The 20,340-nt window shown below is 44.9% G+C and overlaps 1 protein-coding gene across 4 annotated transcripts; it reads right to left on the bottom strand.

Moving 5' to 3' along the window:
* Positions 1-4,472: 4,472 nt before the first annotated feature.
* On the bottom strand, positions 4,473-19,390 carry LDAF1 (lipid droplet assembly factor 1). 4 transcript variants are annotated; one of them, XM_045542750.1, is made up of 6 exons: positions 19,304-19,364; positions 18,833-18,927; positions 16,804-17,003; positions 11,666-11,834; positions 9,557-9,695; positions 4,473-5,290 (listed from the first exon to the last, which is right to left on the bottom strand). In XM_045542750.1, the coding sequence occupies exons 3-6, from the start codon at positions 16,897-16,899 to the stop codon at positions 5,209-5,211; spliced, it is 486 nt and encodes a 161-aa protein (XP_045398706.1). In that variant the 5' UTR covers positions 16,900-17,003; positions 18,833-18,927; positions 19,304-19,364; the 3' UTR covers positions 4,473-5,208. The 4 variants fall into 4 exon arrangements, with proteins under 4 accessions (XP_045398706.1, XP_045398707.1, XP_045398705.1 ...); XM_045542751.1 differs by lacking the exon at positions 18,833-18,927 and having other exon boundaries at positions 19,304-19,390; XM_045542749.1 differs by lacking the exon at positions 19,304-19,364 and having other exon boundaries at positions 18,833-19,113.
* Between the last annotated feature and the right edge of the window lie 950 nt (positions 19,391-20,340).

Here is a 20,340-nt window from a genome sequence, read left to right as displayed (position 1 = left end):
CCTTCCTTTCCCCCAGAAAGGCAAAGAAAGCACTTCAGTAATTCATAATTGTCACAACTCTTACCAAGCATCCAGGGAGCATGTGTGCACACACACATGTGTACTCACACACGTGTAATCCCTAAGGGTATGTGTGTGCACGTGCACACGTGTTTTGCAGGGTGCAGTGACACAGACAGGAGAATGCAGGTTATTCTCAAATTCTACCTCCTCTCTCTACTCTACCTTTTCTCGCCTACTCAAGGAAACACATCAGAATATAAATGAAAGTACTGTTAGTCATCCTCAACCTTGTGACAACTCACACCTGATCATGCCACGCCTGGCTGTCATGACTTCTGGGCTGGGATCTACTGTTCTATGCAGAGTAAGATAATAGAAGCCACACAGAGATGGTGGCTGAGACGGTGCTATTATGGGCACAATTTCAGGAGGAGCCGACCGTTTGCATTTCATTCTATGCAACTGGCGATCCCTGGAGTTACTCCACACAACAGCAAAAGTCACAGGTACTGTCACCACGACACATATTGTGGAAAGGGACCAAATATCAAAAGGCCTCAAAGGCAGGCAAAGAAGTTAACATTTGACAGCACACTAATTACTAGGGTGGCTTCTGCAGTCAGGCAAACTGGGTTTGAATCCCACTTCTAATTCTATGCACTCCTGGACAATTTAACTTCTCAATCTTTCAGCTTCGTTATCTCTAAAGTGGGTAGTAGTGAGGATTGACTGGAAACATGATGTGTACAGGGCTTAAAATATTAATAGCACACAATACATGGCAAATGCTCAAAAAAAACCCCAAAAACCCTGGACTTACTAGTGAATTAACATTATGACTGTATAAGGTCACAGTGTTCATACTCTGGGGATTAATTACCTTTCCAATGAGCCACACATTGGGCTGTGTCTAAAAGGCCAATGATACCTTTTTAGTAACCTAGCCTTAAGTCCTTAATGGTCCTCCACAGCTTGGTTAACAATAGGCCTTTTACATGTTCCTGTTTCACTCAGTTTTAAGTGATTCATGCAGCCGTGCATTTTGATAACTCATCTTCATGGGCGTATTCTGTGGCAGGCAGTGTGCTGGGATTCTGTACCTTATTTCACTCCATCTCACTGGCCTTTGCCCACGCAGCGTAAAGAACAGGGCCTGAATTAATAACCTCATTGCAAAGCCTTCATTTACATGCCACGTTTCTTGGCTGAATCGGGTGAGTCGTTTTGAGTCTTGGTTTCATCTCTAAAATCCAGGGGCTGATGGAACATAAAAAATGAGAAGCAAGCAGGAGAAGTTTGTGATTGGTCTTTGATCATGGATTGATCCACAAGAGGAAACAGCACTTCTAAGTGCCTTGGGAAAGCACTTTGTACTTGGCAGAGTTTGAAGCAAGGGTATTGATGGGATCCAAAAAAATGTTTTGAAACAATCTTTTGGCTACTCTGTGGAGAGCGTCCCACAAAGGGCTGTGTAAAGCTCTCAGTGCAGAAAATACTCCCAGACCTGTATCCCCAGCCTGGACCTGCTCTCTGAGCCAACTGTCTACTTGACACGTCCTCTTGGTGTCAAAAAGGCCTTTATGACTTGGAATTTTCACACAGCCCCATCTCAGAAAATAGTGCTTAGGCATAGAGAAGAAGTGTGGTGCTTCGGCACACTGAGCATTTTTTAATTAAAGGAAATTGGAAGGCCCTAGAAGATGCCTCTGAATCAAGGACTTTCTAACCTCTTGTTTCGTCCAGGGAAGGGCTCTCTCTGGAAGTTCCCTTGTCTGACTGAGGAAAACTTCTTCCCAAAGATGCAATTGTCTGAAGACCCCCCCTTCCTAGGAATCTCATCAAATAACCAAAAAAAATTAACCACTGGAGAAGAGACTAAAAGTTGTCACCATGCCCAGACTTTTTTTAACTATTGAGGGCAGCTCCAAGTCACAAGAGACTTTATCTGCATAACAGGCAACCTTTGTTCAAAATGCAGTTCCACCCCTTACCTTTCAGTGACTTCTCCCATTCAGTTTCTAAAGAAAATCACTTACAAACTATTGTCTGCTCTTTGGACCCATTCAATTCCTCTAAAAGTCACAGTCCCTCAAAATTGCCTACAATTCCCCCGCCTTCCAATATATCAGTTTCAGCCATCAGGCCTTCCTTTGAGTCTCCGATCTGTGGGACTCCCATGTCCAAGTGCATATTAGTAAATTTGTATGCCTTTTCTCCATTTATCTGTCTGTTGTCAGTTCATTTCAGTGAACCTTCAGAGGGTGGAGGGAAAGCTTGGCCTTCTTTGCCCCTACACTAGTGTCACCATCCACCCACTGGCTCAAGCTAAAAATCTAGGTGCCAACCTTGTGTCCACCTTTCCTTCTCCAATGTCACCAAATGCTGCTGGCTCTCCAAATGAGAAAGTTCTTCATTACCTCTGTCATAGTGTAAGTTTTAAGCCACAACCAGCCTCTGCTCTGGGCCTCTGTAGACCTCCTAACTGGCCTTCCTATTCCCAATGCATTGGCTGTCATCTTCAGGCACCAAGTCTGATCACGTCACTCCCATGTGAGATTCTTCATCATCTTCCCTTTGCTCTTGGTGTAAACTTCTTACCTAGGGGGTCTTGCACAATGAGCTCCTCCCTCTCCTGCATTTACCCTTTGCTCACCAGGCCCAGTCACACCAAAATCATTTCTTTCCTTAAACACATTAAGCTCCTTCCAGTTTCTGGGTCTTTGGGCCGCTGTGTCCTCTGCCAGGAACACCCTCTCTGCAGCACTTGGTCTGGCACCAACTTCGCATTCTTTAGTCAAAGAAAAGAAATCCCTGATCACTGTGGCTAAAGTGGGCTCTCCCAGTTACTTATCACCCTTTTACTTTTCTTCAATGCCTTATCACAGTGTAATATTTTGTTTACTTTTTGCAATGAGTAGATAGGTGGAGCCCATGATGCTCATCTGTGGTTTGCATGCCCCTGTGTGAGCCCCTCCTCGTGAGCGTGACTGTTCCTATTGACTTGCTTGTAACCAACAGAATACAGAAAAAGTGGCAGGATGTATGTGATTACGCATACATGATTATGTTGCTTAAGAATGTAATGTCCATCTTGCTAAGAGGCTCTCTCCCTTGGTGGTTCTGAGGAAGCAAACTGCCACACTGTGAACTGCCACAGGGAGAGGGACATGTAGTACAGACCTGAGTGCTTCAGTCCTGCAGCCAGTTGGAAGCTGCCAATGGCCACGTGAGCTTGGAATCTTGGTCCTTCCGCGGTTAAACCTTAAAGGAGAACCCAGCCCTGGCAACGCTGTGGTCACAGTCTTGCAAAGGATTCAGTCAAGCCGTGCCTGGACCCCTACCATGCAGAAAATGTGAGACAATAAATGTGTGCTCTTTTAAGCTGATAGTTGGTGGTAAACTGTTACACAGCAACAGATAACTATTAATAATACTCTTAAGTGACTCCTGTATTAAAAAGAAAACTTCAGGAGCGAGACCAGGGACTTACCTACTCTTCATTATCGAAGCTGCAGAACCCAGCTGGGTAGATAGCTGGGAGATAGCATACGTAGATAATATCAGACACTTGCATGAAGGAAAGAAACATTCAATAAACAGTAATTCTTAATATTAATAACTCCATGGTATTGGCAGGAATTGGCAGTTCTTGTTCCCTAATGGAGATGAATCTACCCTTAGTGTCAGTATGGTGAATGTCACGGGATGCAGAAGTTTCAGTATCAACCTAAGACCTTTGAGCCCCACTGTGGCAAGTAGCATTTGTTTTTGTCTGTCCAGCAAACATTTCATTTTCTTCTGACACTCCTTTGGGAGCCTGCTCCCATCTCTCTGCACCACAGCATCCCCCATCAGATGGAACCCAAGGGGCCGACCTCTCCCTTCCCCGGGTCCTGAATGGACACACGTCCCAACCCTGCCCGGTCGGCATATTCCATCCTTCTGGCCACTGTGATTGGTTCAGGGTTGCTCACATGACCCAAGTCTATCCAATCAGAGCTAACCCCAGAATACCCATATGTACCACTGGCAAGAGCAGCTTTCTTGCCGTGTTCAGAGTGCTAACTAGAGCTGCTGGGCCCCCCACATGGGGCAGGCCTGCCTGGTAAAGCAGCTCACACCAATAAAAAAAAAAAATCCAAGCTGAGAGATGCCTAATGACACCACCTGGGCCCTTGGATCTAGTGGTGCCTGAGGATCTACTACCCCTGGGCTTTTTGGTTGAGTTATATTAATCCCTCCCACCAACACCACCCTTTTTTTAAGGCAACTTTGAATTGAATGTCTACCACTAGCAACTAAAAAAGTCATATTACTCAAGATCTGCCATGAAACTGACAGGTCTGATGTATTAGGGGCCGGGAGGGACGCGGAGGATGGGGAGAAAGAATAAAGGGAAAAAGCCCACCCAAATATTTAATAAAATGCCACAGCAAATAAACCACTGAAGAATTCTACTGGGAAATCCCATAGGATGTTTTTTTTTTTACTTTGTAGTCCTTTACTATTTTTTTTTTTTTAAGAAATAGCTTAACAGGACAAATTCTTTAAAACAATACAAAAGTATCAAGTGCAAATATTAAAAGATTAGTAGCACTGAACAGTATTCAACAGTAACAGTGGAAACCATACCTCTACATTTTTTCAAAAAGACTCTTGGCCACAAAGTTACACGTGGCCTCTATTTGCCAACTTTGATGGGCCATTATTCCCAAATGCTGCTGTTCTTTCTGTTAAAAAGCCCACAAGACAGAAGAGCTTGTTCTGTTTTAGATTTTTTTTTCACTTGTTTCAAAATAAGTGAAAAAATAAAAATCTTTCTGCATTTCTAAAAACAAAACACTAAAACCAATACACTTTTGCCCCCAACTGGGCTTTTGGGTCGGGGGCAGAGCTCTAGAGGCCCAGGACCCTGCCAAGGTCACATCGGCACACTTGGAGAGTGGGTATGTGAGGCAGGGCCAGCTGTTGAGCCATTGCATTTCTTTGCTGATTCCCCATGTTAGGGTGGGGCAGCAGACAGAACCAACACAAGACCAACATGATCCCCAAATGGGCCACCGCAGGATCCTACAAACAGTGAAAAAGCTAGCGGACACATCCAGGGAGTGCTTGGCTACCCAACCCCCTTCTCTGAGTCATAATGCCACAGGGCGAGTGTGATTCAACAGCTTTCCAGAGATGCTTGAAAAGATGTTCAGCTGGTCATTCCTGGTAGAGCCCCTCAAAGTCTGTGGACTTCATAGCCAGATGACATTCACCACTGGGGTTTTGCTGCATCAGTGGTCTGTTTGGTAACAAGAAAAAAATGGTTAGTTCTAGGGCCTCTTTTAAAGAGCAACACTGAGAGTGTGCATAGCTGAATATGGGACATTCTTTGCTAGTTTATTTTTAGCTGCTTCTTGCAACTACACCAGACTTGGGGCTGTATCCATTTTACAGCAGAGGAAACTTAGGGCACAGGAGGTTAAAATGACTGGGTTATGGGTTGAGTTATGACCACCTTCCCCTCTTCTAATTTGGATATTGTGTTTTCTCCAACTGCCTGTGTCTGCCCAACAATCCAGGGAGAAAGGCAGGGCAAGGAGCAGCTCCACTTTACCAGTGGAAACGAACAGAGATCAGAGAAGTTAAGCAGCCTGTTCAAGATCACACAGCTAAAAAATGGCAGAGCTGGGATTCACACCCATATCTTCTGATTCCAGTTAGTTTTTTGACACCTTCAATGGAAAGGAGCTGGGGGAAAAGGAAGAAAAGTAGGCCGTCTTTTTTAGTCCTTCTCACTGTAGGTTTCAGAGGGCTGTTGGAGGGGTGGGGGTGGTGCTACTAATATTAACTTAATTGGATCTATGGATTATATTTGAATTGCAAGTAGCCCTGACGCCCCACCATGGAAAACCACAGGGTTCACCGGAGTTTGGCTGACCAGCCCACATCCCCAACACCCTTCTCCTTGGGAGTTTACCTACACTACAGAAGATGAAAAAGCTGAATACTCCTGGTTTAGAGTGGCCATCTGACAAAGTTGTAGCCAGTGAAGTCTGCCAGGGGAGAATAGGGAGAGGTCCTGGGAGAGATTTCACTTCTTTGATAAAAAGGGTCAGACTTACTTGGTGAACACTCATCTTTGTCTTTCATCCTGCCTTGCATGTAGCTGGAGTTCCCAGAACTGCGGCAGCTATCTTATGGCCATGAGGTAGCAAACCAATGGGCAATGCAGACAGGCAGACGGTGCCTGGTATGTTGCAGCTGCACCCGCCCTGGGCTGTCTCCAGCTTTTTGTTAAGCAGTAAAAATAAATCCCTATTTGCTTCACCTGGGATCTGCTTTGGTTTTTTTCCATCATGAGCCACCTAAAGCATGCCTACCTGATAACGAAAAATTAAGAAAGAAGCTTTTCTTCCTCTTAAGCTGTGAGGAGGCTAGGCATGCTCTGGCTGCTTGGGGAGAGTGAGGGTGATGTGGGGTAACTTGGGGGGCTCTACAAATAAAAACAGGCTGCCCTGGCTCCCCACTTCTCTCGAGCTGCAGGCCCCAGGAGCTCTTGCTGTCCCTATAACAAAGGAGCATGGTCTTCCCTCCTCAGAGGCTAGTTTATCTACATAGGAGGCAGGTGCAATGTATTCCATCAAAAGACTGTTTCGCTGATTTGCATAAGTAGGGACATCTTTTTAAAACATTTTAGCTGTGTTATCTTTTATGTTTTAGGATCAAAATCCCATTATATCATAAAATAAATTGGATATTTCCTTTCCCCCCAACATCCCATGCTTTGGATCAACTAAGGAGGGAGTTATCTTTTCCCTGGGTTTTAAAGAATTCACTGAGGCAGGCTCAGATGACAACTATGTTCATAATAACCTAACACATTGTATGTCTTTTTTCATTCACCTTCTCTCACAAGGGAAGTTTTTCACAGTATATTTGGAAGATCTGAATGACTCAATAAACCAATATTCTCCAAATGACCAATGCATGAAATTACAAAATCATGCATGGTAAAGATACATTTAAAAGTGCAAGACAGAGCAGTAGATTTTAATATAATAGAGTACAAAAATTTCAACTATCATTTAAGAAACTACCACTTAATGGAGTTTTTGTGTACTATCATAGAAGAATATCCACGACCATTTGAAAAGGCTTTTCCTCCCTCTCCCAACTGCACATTTGTTTTTTTGTTTGTTTGTTTTGTTTTTGTTCTTTTCTTTTTGGAGACAGAGTCTCACTCTTGCCCCGGGTAGAGGGCAGTGGCGTCATCGTAGCTCACAGCAACCTCAAACTCCTGGGTTGAAGCGATCCTCCTGCCTCAGCCTTCCAAGTAGCTGGGACTATAGGTGCGTACCACCACACCTGGCTAATTTTTCCACTTTTAGTAGAGATGGGGTCCCGCTTATGCTCAGGCTAGTCTCGAGCCATCCTCCCGCCTCGGCCTCCCAGAGTGCTAGGATTACCGGCATGAGCCACTGCGCCCAGCCCCAGCTGCATATTTGTGAGGCTGGGTCTTCTTCATACACTTCAACCAGAACAACATATCACAACAGAATGAACACACACACACAAATAAGAACCCGGCTAACTTCTATTACGGCGGACACTAAAGAGATTTGTGAGACATAAAACAATGATTTGGTTTTGGAAAATATAGCTGCTTTTCATTAAAATATTTGGATTATTTTATATATTTATTTATTTAAATATGTTTATATCAACAGGTAATATTGTTCCTTTTAAATGAATAATTTTTTTTACATTTTCCATTATAATTTCTAATAGAGTAATTATCGCTACACTTAACCCACATAAACAACAACTCTTTGGACACCTCGATAATTCTTAAGCAGGTAACATGAATCCTGAGAGCAAAAGGCTTGAGAATCTCTGCCCAGGTGAAAACAATTGGATAGGAGGACTAGGGAGGAAAAGAAGATTAAGAACAAATCCTGGATATCTTTTTCAATCTCTTCATTGATAAACAGGCATTCAGATTTTGCTACTTGCTACGGTATGATTTTTAAGAACTTAATCCTATTATGGTAGGGTTCAGGGGCAGGGAGGGATTTTGGCTGGAAAGCATCACCCTGAATAAGCCACATGGGCCATTATTTCTCCTTTTATCTCCTTTAAGACTGAGAGTGATCAAAACAATTTATGAAAAGCTGCATGTGACTCCAGGGATACCAATTAGGCAGGTCTGTGAGAACCACCCCGTGAGAGCAATTTTAAATTATAGCCACTTCACCCTTTATTGTTCAACAGACAAATATTTAACAACGGGGATAACCTTTTGGTAAGAATTTCAAGGGCTATTTTGTAAAAAAACAAAAGTCAGGACGTAGGTTCCTTTAGAGCAAAGCGTTGGCAAACCATGGGTGGTTCTGGGGCCAAATCTAGCCAGCCGCCTGTTCTCCTAAACTAATTTTACTGAAACAGCCAACCCTGTTCATTTGCTTACTGTCTATGCTGCTTTTGTGCTACAGGGGCAGAGGTGATTAGTTGCAGCAGGGACTGCATGGCCTGGCAAAGCCTAAAATATTCACTATCTGGCTCTTTTCAGAAACTGTTTGCTGACCCCTATTTTAGAGGGTCACTCTGTATCTTGGTCAGGAGGGCTTTGGAAATAACTGACCTGGATTTAAGTCCTTTCTGTGCTACTCTCTCTCAGTTTTGGGACTTGGCTTCATTTTCCTTATCACAGAATGGGGCTCGTTGTGAGGATTACAGGAGACAAGGCCTGGAGAGTACGTAAAAGAGGCCTTGGCACAGAGCAAGTGCTCAATAGCCACAATCATCACTTTAGCAAGTGCTGACATGAAGTACATTAATGGACTTGGGACTTAGATTCCAAAATCAACACATAGGACAAAAATCAAGCACAAAAAAAAAAAATCACCTTTGAAAATCTGTTAGGAGGGTGGCACATTATAGACACACACAGTGTCTCCCAGTAATGTCAACACAGCTGGGTTTCCCTCCAGCATTGAAATAGATCACTGTTCCTGCAGTCGAGGCCCCGAGTGAAGCAGCTGGCATTTAGGAGCCATATTGTAGGAACAAAATCTATGTATTCAAACACAAGACTCACACTCAGCTGGTGAGAAACTCACACTCTGAAGAGCAGAGGGGACCAAGACAGGCTTTGGGGACAGAAGATTCACAGCTCCCATACCACTCTGGGGAGGCATGTTAAATAGAATGGTGGGTCATTCTTCTTCCATTGTTTTCCTCTTCTCCCTACCCTACCCTCCCAAAAAACACCTTAATTTGACTTTTGTAAATTAAATGGGCATCTTTTGAAAGGAATCAATAATAACTACCTGGTAGAGCTGCTATGACAATGAGATAAGTTATGTGCATCACGGAAGATGGAAGCAATAACTTTTGTTTGAAACTCCATTGTAAATTCACATTTGACATCTGATGTATGTCGGGCGCTATGAGAAACAGCAGCCTCTTATGATTTTGCTTCCAGACATACACTGGGGTTATGGTTTCATTTGCGAAAATCCCTCCAAATGGCAAAGATTAAATCATTCCACTGCCATGTATTTACCTGGGAGAAAACCAGTAGTTGATAAGGCTGGAGACCACCACATAGGACACCATGAGCGTCCCTGACATGGCGACGGACACGAAGCCCAAGCCGCAGAGGACGCAGAGCAGTGAGAGGCCACCCACAGAGATGACCAGGCCTAGGAGGAGAACAGGGTTAGGAGAAGCGTTCATCTCAAAGAGGTTGAAAAGTGTGCTTAAAACAATGACAGGTCACTCAGATTTTTTAAAGTGAGGAGATTTCCCACTAAAAATGTAGATTTCTGGCATCACTTAAAAAAAAGAGGTGATCTGGCCCCCTGAGTGGGGATCACGACATGGTAACAAGCAGCTGGCCTTCCCGTCCCCCTTCTGTCCCCAGCATTCCCAAAGTGCATTACACTTGTGCCACTTTGCTCATTCTGTCTTGCCTGTAGGCATTTGAGTTTGAGAGCCCCTCCTCCTCGAGGTCAGAGATGGACTCCCGGTGCAATCCCCCAGGAGGAGTCAGCCAAGGCAGGAGTATCTCAAGGTCTCAAACTGCCCAGTGAATACTATTATTTTCACTTACAAGCTACAGGTATAAAGGCTACGCAGGCTAAAGAAAGTAAAACCTAAATATAGCTTTTGATGATATCCTTCACAGCCCAGCCTGACAACTATCACACTTTAATCATAAGGTCTGATTGGTCATTTTGATCTACAATTGGATACTTTTAAATGGGAATATTAATAAATTACCACATAATAAGTACAGGGAAAATACATTTTTCATAACGTGGGGTCTGTGGGGGAAAAAGAGCAAAAGGTACAAGGGAAAGAACATGAAGAACGAGTAACATGGCACATTCCCCCTGCTTCGGGAGTGGTCAAATAGCCCAGCCTCACATCCCCACAGCCACAGTGATGGTTTCAAGGATGGACCCTTCCTGAAAAAGCAGAAAAGCAGAGAACACAAATGGATGGGCTGCCTTTTGATAAGCATTTACAAAATCCTAGATCAGTGTTTTTCAAAGTGTGGCCTTCGACCACCTGCATCAGAATCAGATGCATCAGGGAAGCTTGTTAAAAATTCAGATTTGTAAACCCCATTCCAGACCTACTAAAATAACACTCAGTGGATGAGGCCTGAAAGTCTGCATTTTCAGAAAGGAAGTAATATTTATACATACTCAAGTTCAAGAACCACTGCTCTAAAGGCTTTGCACATGCTGTTCCCTTGTCCAAAAAGCCCTTCCCTGCCTACCCCAAAACAAAGTTGTTATACATCTTTAAAGTCCTGTCTGCTGCTCTCTTCTTTCTCTCCAAATTTCTTTTGTTACAGTACTCATTCATCATTCCTCTACCTATTCATTCACTTGCCCATCTATTCATCAATATTTACTGAACGAACACTCTGCCAGGCTGTATTTAGCTCATCTACCTACCACGCCCACCTTCTCCTTCAAATGTAAACTGTCCACAGTCCCCTGGGCAGGGAAATAAGCCCGGGTGCTCCTAGCTCTGGGAAGCCAAGGAATAGACCAGAAGTGATCACGCGACCCACTGGAAACCATCTCTTTGGCCACTATCTTGTGGGGGTGTGATCTGATTTGAAAAGGCAAACTGGGCCAATCAGATTTGCTTTCCCAGTAATTTTAACTTAGTAACACAGGGAGAAATTGACAGTTGGCGGTGGGACTTCAGGAAAAAAGGTGGAGAAGGTGGGTTCCAGTAGCCAGCAAGACATCTGTTATGCTCAATAACTCACTGTGGAACGAATGCTCTCTCTAATAATAATGCTAGTTAGCTTTCATTGAGAAGCTACTTTGTGCCAGTCCTTGTGCTAAGGACTTTATGGAAGTATAAGTTTCAATCCTCACAACTCTTTGAGAAAGTAATCTTATATCCCCATTTTACACGTAAAAAATCTGAGGCTCAAAGAGGGAAAATAATTTGCCCAACATCACAGTGGTGGAGGTGGAATTCTAATGTAGACTCCAGAGTCCTTGTTTTAACGACTCTAACAAGCTGCCTTGTTTGATGTGATTTTGAGAAGAACAGCAAACTCTGACAACAATGGCAGATGCCCAAAAATATTGTTCTCCCGACTGAGTCATTTTCCAAGGGGATGAATAAGTGAGCGGGCTACCTTCCAGTAGTATGACTCCCACAAGAGCCGCCAGGGAGGTAAGCACCACGAGGAGCAGGAAGAACCCAACAGGAATGGCCGACGCAGCAATGAACACCAGCAGGGTGAGGGCCAGAAAAGGATGCCTGTCCAAGTATTGGCCCACCGGAGACTTCAGAAAGGCAACCACCTGTGGGCAAAGGACAAAGAGCCAGGATTAAGTGCCATGTCAGAATCCCAGGTTGAATGGATGTGCCCAAGCTGTGGGAAGTACAACCAGAGGTCATAAAGTTAGAGGTTCTTACGTAAAAAGTCACTACAACAAGACTTCTCCCAAGACATGAGTCACCCAGGCAAGAACTCAAGGCAGCTGTGGACAGGTGGCAAGTTTGAGGGCCCAACCCAAGGTCAAGTCTTGAGGATGGAGGAAAGACCTAGGCACAGCTCTCCTGCTAAACACACCCCCTCTCAGAAGACCTCTCCAGCACGTGTGTGCGTTGATGTAACACACGTATGGTTTGCCTACTGCTTTGCCTCCTGCTTTGCGGCTGAGGTTCGCCTAGCTGAAGCCACTGAGACATAAAGAGGTTAAGTCCTGGCTACTTGGCATCACTTAGGATCTTGTTAGAAATGCAGGATCTCAGGCCCCACCCTAGTCTTGCAGAATCAGATTCTGCTTTTTCCACAAGATTCAGGTGTGTTGTACACACATTAAAGTTTGAGAAGCAATGGACTGAACGATTGCCTAGAAGCACACAGCTTCCAAGTGGCAAAATCTACACATTCAAAGCTAAGGTGTTTGACTCAAAATGTTGTATGCTTGCAATAGCTGCCACTTCATCAGGTAAAAATGCTTTCATGTCATCAACCTGGCTCTATGACCAAGAAATAGAAAGTCATTCAGATACGCCAAGAGATCATCTTAAGATTCTTCTCCCAGGAAGCATGGCTGGGCTTACGCCAATCTGTCACAGGAGGGGAGGACACGTTCCAGCCACACCTAACAATGACAGAGAACATTCATTAAACACTTAGGTGCCAGGCACTGTTTTAAGCATTTTCCACGTATTTCATTTATTTCTCCCTACAATGCTTCAAGGTAGATAATGAAGAACAACTTAATATTAGTTGAACCCAGGGGCTTAGAACATAGCAATTAACTTTTCATTCTCATGGCAACAGAGAGGGATACAATGGGAAGATGGAAAGTGGGAGAGCTTATTATTCAGTAACATGCACTGCAATTTTCCATCGCTACCCTGGCGCAGACAAAGGTTACCCAACCCAGACTTTACAGGCACCGTGCTGCGCTGAAGGACCCAGGAAAGCCAGGCTGGGACAGACTGGCACATTTTGTGCCAGGCTCTGTGCTGAAGCCTTCTCAAACAGCATCTCAGATAACCCTCACAACAAACCTACGAGCCTGGCAGTGCTTATTTTAGAAAAGGGGAGATGGAAATTCAATAAGCCTAAGTGACTTGCCCACGGTCAAAGGTGGTTTATTTTTTAATACACTCCCAGGCACGGGAGGTTCCAAAGTAGGGGCAATGTGGCCAGTATTGGAGGACACAAAGTCCCCATGGGGACTATTCAGGAGCCAGGCAAATTCTCTGGTGTCAGAATGCAAAAGACACTCAGCAATTCACTGCCTCTTGTTACCAGAAGGGAGAAAGCCGAGGGGTGTCAGGACCATTTAAAATCACTGGTGATGACAAGTCAAAGGTGCTGTGTGATTGTTTTTCCCAGATTACTGTCCTTGGGTGCCCGCTGGCATGCAATTCAGGGTTAGCATATTGGTGCCACAGAGCTTGTTTAAAAATGTCCTTTGTGGCAGGAAACCTAAGCATGGGAGCAAAACTATTTTGTCACAAATATTCCACATAAGGAGACACCATCTGTGGTCATCAGCCCAGCTCATCTTCCATCTCTCCTCTTCTTCCCTGGAAACAGCCCTTTCCCAAGGCAGGGGCAGGCCCCTGAAGCCATGTTTATATCAGTGAAATGAAATACCCCAGCCTGGCTGCCACCTCCTTGGTCACAGGTGACTGGGCCAACCAGATTCTTGCTCCCAGGGATCGGGCACTGAGACGCCCAGACCAGGTCCCTTGGAGGGCTTCAGCTGAGAGACGTGGGGAGTTCACGGTGCCAGCCTGGACAACCCCATCTGCCCCCATGAATGGAAAAGCCAAGGGAGCCTGGCTGCAGAGAGAGGAGAATGAAGCAGATACACCAGAAAAGCTAAGATAAGAAGCTGCATGGCCAAGGAAGGGCGCTGAGAGTTACCTCTGACCCCAGTGACCCGCCAGACCCTGGTTCTAATTCCATCTGAGGCTCAGCCCGGTTTCACTTCCTGCCCCTGGTTTCTAAGATCACCTTACATTCCCCAAAAGTCCTGGCAGGTTCCACCTGTTGATTTGCTTGTTTGCTAAAACTATTTTGAGTAGGTTTCTCGGTTTAAAAGTAAGACAATTAAGACTTGGTTGTGCACCCCAGAGGCTCCCCGGAAGAGATGATGGAGCTGTCTCACACACACGCCACCTGGAAGCCCTCTGTTCTCCTCTGGAGTTCAGAGGGCTTGTTCACATCCAAAGAAAGGGTAAAAATTACTTGGGGGGAAGAAATCATCTAAATTCCCCAGAGACAAGGGGATGGCTACGTAAATTATGGTATGCTGATCTGATGTACTTTGCTGATGTATTACAAGGGAAAGCAATTGTTCTGAAGACCTATGCTTCAATATGGAAAAACAGCAGGATACAACATCAAGCAAAAATAAAAATACAGAACTCTATTTGCCATGATTACAACCACCACTATGTAAAACTGACATACCAAAAGGGCATAATAATCATCATCATAATAATCATCACCACTGGATTTGGCAGTGATGGGTTTACAGGGGATTTGCTCTCCTTTTTCCTCCAATATCACTCCACTGAGCTGTTAATACAGTTAACATTAATTAACAAATTGATACAATAAAAAAAATTTAGAAGAAACGATTCTACCTCGGGACTGTCTGGAGAACACCAGGACTTAAATAATCAATAATTTTTCCAATCATTCTGGGAGTCAGCTGGCCTGGTAGTTATCAGGCCCAAACCTATACCAACAAACATGGCTGAGGATCTGACATGAAGGATTGAAGAAAGTTCCAAAAAGTGAGTTCATCTGCTATGAAATGCCTACTTCAGAAGGCGGACGTGACTTTTAACCAAGTGAAGACGTGCCGAATGCCTAGTGGAGTGCTTGGCATATAGTCAGTGCTCAATAAATACAATGCCAATCCTTGTAATTTGCAGATTCCATATTTGTGAATCCTCCTACTCATTAAAATGTATTTGTAACCTCAAATTCAATACTTGCATCATTTTCGAGGTCATTAGTGGACAAACGGCAGTGAAAAATTGAGTCACCTGACAGGTGTGTAGTTCCCAGCTGAGGTCAAGCAAGGTGACACTCTGCCTTCTTATTTCAGCTCTTTAAACAACTGTCCTTATTGTGGTCTATTTAGTGTCACATTTTCACATTTTTGTGCTTTTGGTCTGTGATTTCACTGTTTCAAATGGTCCCCAGGTATAGTGCTGAAGTGTTGTCTACTGTTTCCAGGCACAAGAAGGCTATGATGTGCCTTATGGAGAAAATACACGTGTTGGATAAGCTTCGTGCAAGGCATGAATCACAGTATTGTGGGCCCTGAAATCAATGTTAATAATCACTAATGTATATTAAATAAAATGTCTTTAAACACAAATATACATAGAACAAGGATATATACTTATCAGTTGATGAAATGTTGTGACCAGAGGCTTGAACCAACCGAATCCTGTATTTCCCCTAGGAACAATGGCTCAGTATTTGCTAATTCAGCATTTGCAGTGACTTCATAGAATATAACTACCATGAACAGTGAGAACCAACTATAAATGTGGAAAAGGCATGAGGACCCTTCTTACTGAGCTAACTTTTAAAGAAGAGTTTCAGCCAGCTGACTTAGAAAGCTGCTTGTCGAATTTAAAAATAACTTGATAAATCCACAAAGAGTGCCAGATACATTCTGGAGTGAGTCCAGAAAAGATCTCTCTAGAGTATATTGCTCTAGACCACAAAGAAGTATCTCCTCAAGTAGACCCTAGTGGAAGTGTGCTACGCAATATAAAAATAGATCACAAAACAGTTCATTTTGTTACATATACATATGTATTTTGATGGGTATATTGCATTTTTAAAAAGTCGAGAATGACATACAACAAAATGTTAATAGTACTACCTTTGAAAGCTTTTTCCCCCTGACAAAATACTGAAAGGTACATAAAAGAAAGCAATAAAGATAAATATGCAAGAAAGTGGAATATACTATCTCAAGTCCCTTTGCCACTGAGTGAGTACTGAATACCTGAAAAGCAACTAACTCAAACTGAAATATGCTGAAAGTATAAAATACACACTGGATTTCAAAGAGTTAGTACAAAAGAAGGTAAGAACTTTTTTTCATTAATAATTTCATTAATTTTTATAATGATTAAATGGTGAAATGATAATATTTTGGATATATTACATTAAATAAAATACATTATTAAAATTAATTTCACCTGTTTCTTTTTACTTTTCAAAGACATGAAAACGTCTAGAAAATTTTAAATTACATATGTGGCTCAGATCCTATTTCTGTTGGACACTGGAGTTCTAGTGGAACACTGGCTTTGGCCCCTTATTTTCAGGGTAACAGATAAGCTGAACTTAAAAACAATACAAAACAAATGATATATGTGGCACAAGACTGTTCTTTATACAGCCTAAGAATTGCATTTGCCACTAGGCATGGATATCTGACTAAATTTTGGCCTATGAGATATAATTGGAAGTACTATGTGTGACTTCCAGGAAGTCTCCTTAATTAGGAAGTGGCTTACAAATCTCTCTTGCACCTTCTCCTTCAGTCCTATTGCCTGGACTATGGATACAATGGCTGGTGCTCTTGCAGTCAATGTTGGACAATGAATTTGAAGGTCACAACTTAGACATGGCAGGGTGGTGAGCTAGAAAAATTCCTGACTTATATCCATATCTCTTCTATTTGAGAAAGAAATAACTTTCTATCTTGTTTATGCTACTGTTATTTGGGGATTTTCTACTATACATAGTGATTGGAAACTGACCTTTGAGTTATTCTGGAAGGACTCTATCAGCAAAGACAACTTCTTCTGCAGCTCCTGCAAGTCCCTTGTGGTACTCGGGGGTTCCTCTTTTGCCATCCTGAAACTCACTTCAATCTCTTTGGGGATTAATTCTCCTACCACTAAGTTCTCCTGGGCAGCATGTAGTCCAACTTCTCATGTCTCCCTGTTGCTGGCTGTCACTGGAGGAAACAAAAACCATTAGTGGGTCTCCATTCAGTTAGTTCAACAAGAGCTTGTACTATCCTCACACATTGATGGTGGGCATGCATTTTGAGGGTAACTTGGCAATGTTTATCAAAACTTCAAGTTGCACACACTTCAATCCAGCACATTATTTTCCAGGATCACAAAAGAAATAATCAAACAGATCTCAAAATGTACCAAAGGGTGCATTGCATCCCTGTTGTTAATATAATGACTAGCAAAACAATGGAAAGAAACTAACTGTCCATTAGGAGGAAATTGGTTAAATAATGATACATTCAGAGTCATTAAAGTGATAGTGTGGATATTTATTTAGTGACATGAAAAGATGTCCATGTTTTTTTTAGAAAATATTATAAAATACTCCATTTTGTTACATACACATGTATTTTACATATTAATATAGCATAGCAAAAGATCTAGAAGGACATATAACAAAGTGTTAACAGTATTATCTCTGAGAGTTTATATTCATCTTTTAGCCTGACAAAATGCTAAAAAGAACATACAGAAAGCAAGAGAGCTAAATACACTATTTCAAGTCTCATTGCCTGTTTTCTGCCCCCCAAAAAGCCTTTCTCCTACAATAGTGACCTTGGCCGATTTCTCCTCTTTATTACTGGACAGGTTGGCTCCCAATTACGTTATACCATAAATCATTCTCTATTTACTTGTGGGTCAGCCTCTTCCCCCTAACAAAAGCCCCACCTCGGGGGCAGATCTTGCCACAACAATTATACTCTGTGACTAAACAGCCTGGAATGTCCAGAACTGTCTCAATCTCACATAATTTTTAGTTATTTTTAATAAGGGCAATTTGCTAAATTAGACATATATTTTAGCCCTTGTTGAGTTTTCAAATAAAAAAATATATCTTTCTTATTTCATATTTCCCAGAACAACTGTCAGGCTGGACACAGAGCTATCCTTTCCATTTCTCTCTTACAATTAACCTCCTGATCTGCAGTACAAATGCTTCAAAGATTGTCACAGAGGCCAAAATTAACTGAGAAATCCTCATATCTATTTACCATATTGAATATCCCACATGCTAAACACGTGAGTTGGGGCGGGGGAAGGGGGGAATTTATCTACTAAGATCTACAGGGTCTAGTATACAAATTAAAGCACATTTTAATCACCCCAGCTAGAGAGCCTCTGCTACTTCCCTTTTGTAAAACAGGAAACCCACTCCACATTCTGTCTTTAAAGCTGCAGCGGGCACAGACATTGAACTTGGGACGTTCCCAGCACTCAGTTCCCTTAATCTCCTGTCAACAGCGGGCAGAAACAAGCCCAGTTCTCCTCACAGGTCTCCTCTGGCCTGGGAAAATCGAGTGCCACCCAGACTGGTTTGGGGAGTCGGGCCGGGGCGAGCGTGGGGAGAACGCCACCGGCCACAGCCGTCAAACGCGTCTACCTGGCCGCCAATTCCCAAGACCCCTAGTCACTCACTCACTCCTCGGAGGGGGTCCCCGGCCCAGAGCAGCGCCCGGGGGCCGAGTCAGGTCCGCTCCAGCCAAGCCGCTCCTCCCCTTCCAAGGCTCCAAATAAGCCTGCCGCTCACGCACCCCCGCGCTACGGGGCAAACGGCTCCCCGAACGTTCCGGCTCCGGGTGGGGGGCGGGGGAGGGGCCGCATCTCCGATTGGGGGAAGGGAACCGCAGGGCCTACTCCGTCCGCCCCCTCCCCATCAAGGCCGGGGGATGCAAGGGGAGGAGGAAGGGGGTGTGACGCAGACGGAGAGGGAGCCCCGCGCCCAAGAGGGGACAGAGAAATGGGAACCCTGGGGAGAGTCGAGTACCTTGTCATTAATTTGGGGAGAAGAATCCGCCTTTGGTACTTGCAGCTCTCATCTTTGCAGTGACGGGGAAGGGGACCTCGGTAGAAAAGGCCTGGCTGGAGAGGAGGGCACCCATTTTTCAATAATCTTAGGGAGGAGGTTTGACGCGACCTCTTCGCAGCCAGGTTTCCCCAGAAGGGGCACGGTCTCGAGGTGGGCTGGAGTTAGCTACTCTTTCACCAAATCTAGTGTAGTGTGTGCTGGGGGTGGGGATGAATCCTGCCTCCTCGTCCGCGCCAGACCGCGTCCCAGTGACTCAGAAGCACGATTTCCGCCCCCCATCCCCATCACTAACCCCGGGGCAGAGGGCTGCAGGCGTGGGCCCCCACTATGCTCCCAAACCGCCGCCCCGGCGCTCCTTCACTTTCCCGCCTGGTGATGGGGGGGCCTAGCCAGCCGGGGTACTCCGACCCCCAAACCTAGAGCTCTCACCTGGTCGTAGCGACCGCGCTGTCCCCACCGCGTCTGCAGGCGGAGCAAAGGGGGCAGAAGGAGGGGCAAGAAGAGGAAGAAAGGTGGGGCCAGGGCGGGAGCCGGAGCAGCTTCCTCCGCCCCCGGCTCCGCGCTCGGCTCCGCCCCGACTGTCTCCAGGCTCCTCCCCCGGCTCCGCTCGGCCCCGCCCCTTCCCAGGCTCCTCCCCCGGCTCCGCTCAGCTCCGCCCCTTCGCAGGCTCCTCCCCCGGCTCCGCTCAGCTCCGCCCCGCTCCTGGCTCCTCTCGGCTCCGCCCCGACTGTCCCCAGCCTCCTTCCCGGGCTCCGGTCAGCTCCGCCCCCGATCGTGGCTCCGCCCCCAGCTTCGCTACTTTTCCCGCCAGCGACCTCAAGCCTTGCGCAGTGGGTCACCAAGCTGCCGCGCCAAGGCGTCTGCTAAGCGCCGTTTGCACCTACAGACTTTTGGAGCCGCCTGGACAAGCCCCGAGAGGTTTAGAGTGAGAGCGCTCGGGCCACCTCGGAGACCGGCGGACTGGCAGCTGAGAATGGGTTTTTGAAAGGTCTTAGGGCCTCTCCTCCTGAGTACCCAAAATCAGCCTCTCCGAAAGCGTCCCTGGAGCTCAAGGCACACAAGTGATGAGGTACCACCCTGACTGGAAGTTTTAACCATGACTCCTCAAATGCAAGTGTCGTGAGCCCGTGAGACCCTTAGAGGTGGATTAGATTGGTATCACCGAGTTATAGATGAAAAAGTCGAGAGCGAGAGAGACAAGATAAACCCAAATCCCTCAGTTTGCAGGGATCCAGGTCAGAGCAGGAACCCATGCTTCCTGGCCCCAACTCCAGCCCATAAGTGAGGCTTCTCAATAGCAGCGCTGTTGACATTTAGGACGGGATAATTCTGTGTTTCTGGGTTGTCCTGTGCATTGTAAGATTTTAGCAGCAGCCTGACCTCTTCCCATTAGATACCAGTGATAAGCTCCACCGCCTCCCCCAGTTGTGACAACCAAAAATGTCTCAAAACATTGCTAAATGTTC

The sequence above is a fragment of the Lemur catta genome, chromosome 2 (assembly GCF_020740605.2).
Source record: "Lemur catta isolate mLemCat1 chromosome 2, mLemCat1.pri, whole genome shotgun sequence".
Taxonomy (NCBI): domain Eukaryota; kingdom Metazoa; phylum Chordata; class Mammalia; order Primates; family Lemuridae; genus Lemur; species Lemur catta.
The sequence above is the reverse complement of the archived record's forward strand: the minus strand, read 5'-3'. Positions and strand labels throughout refer to the sequence as shown.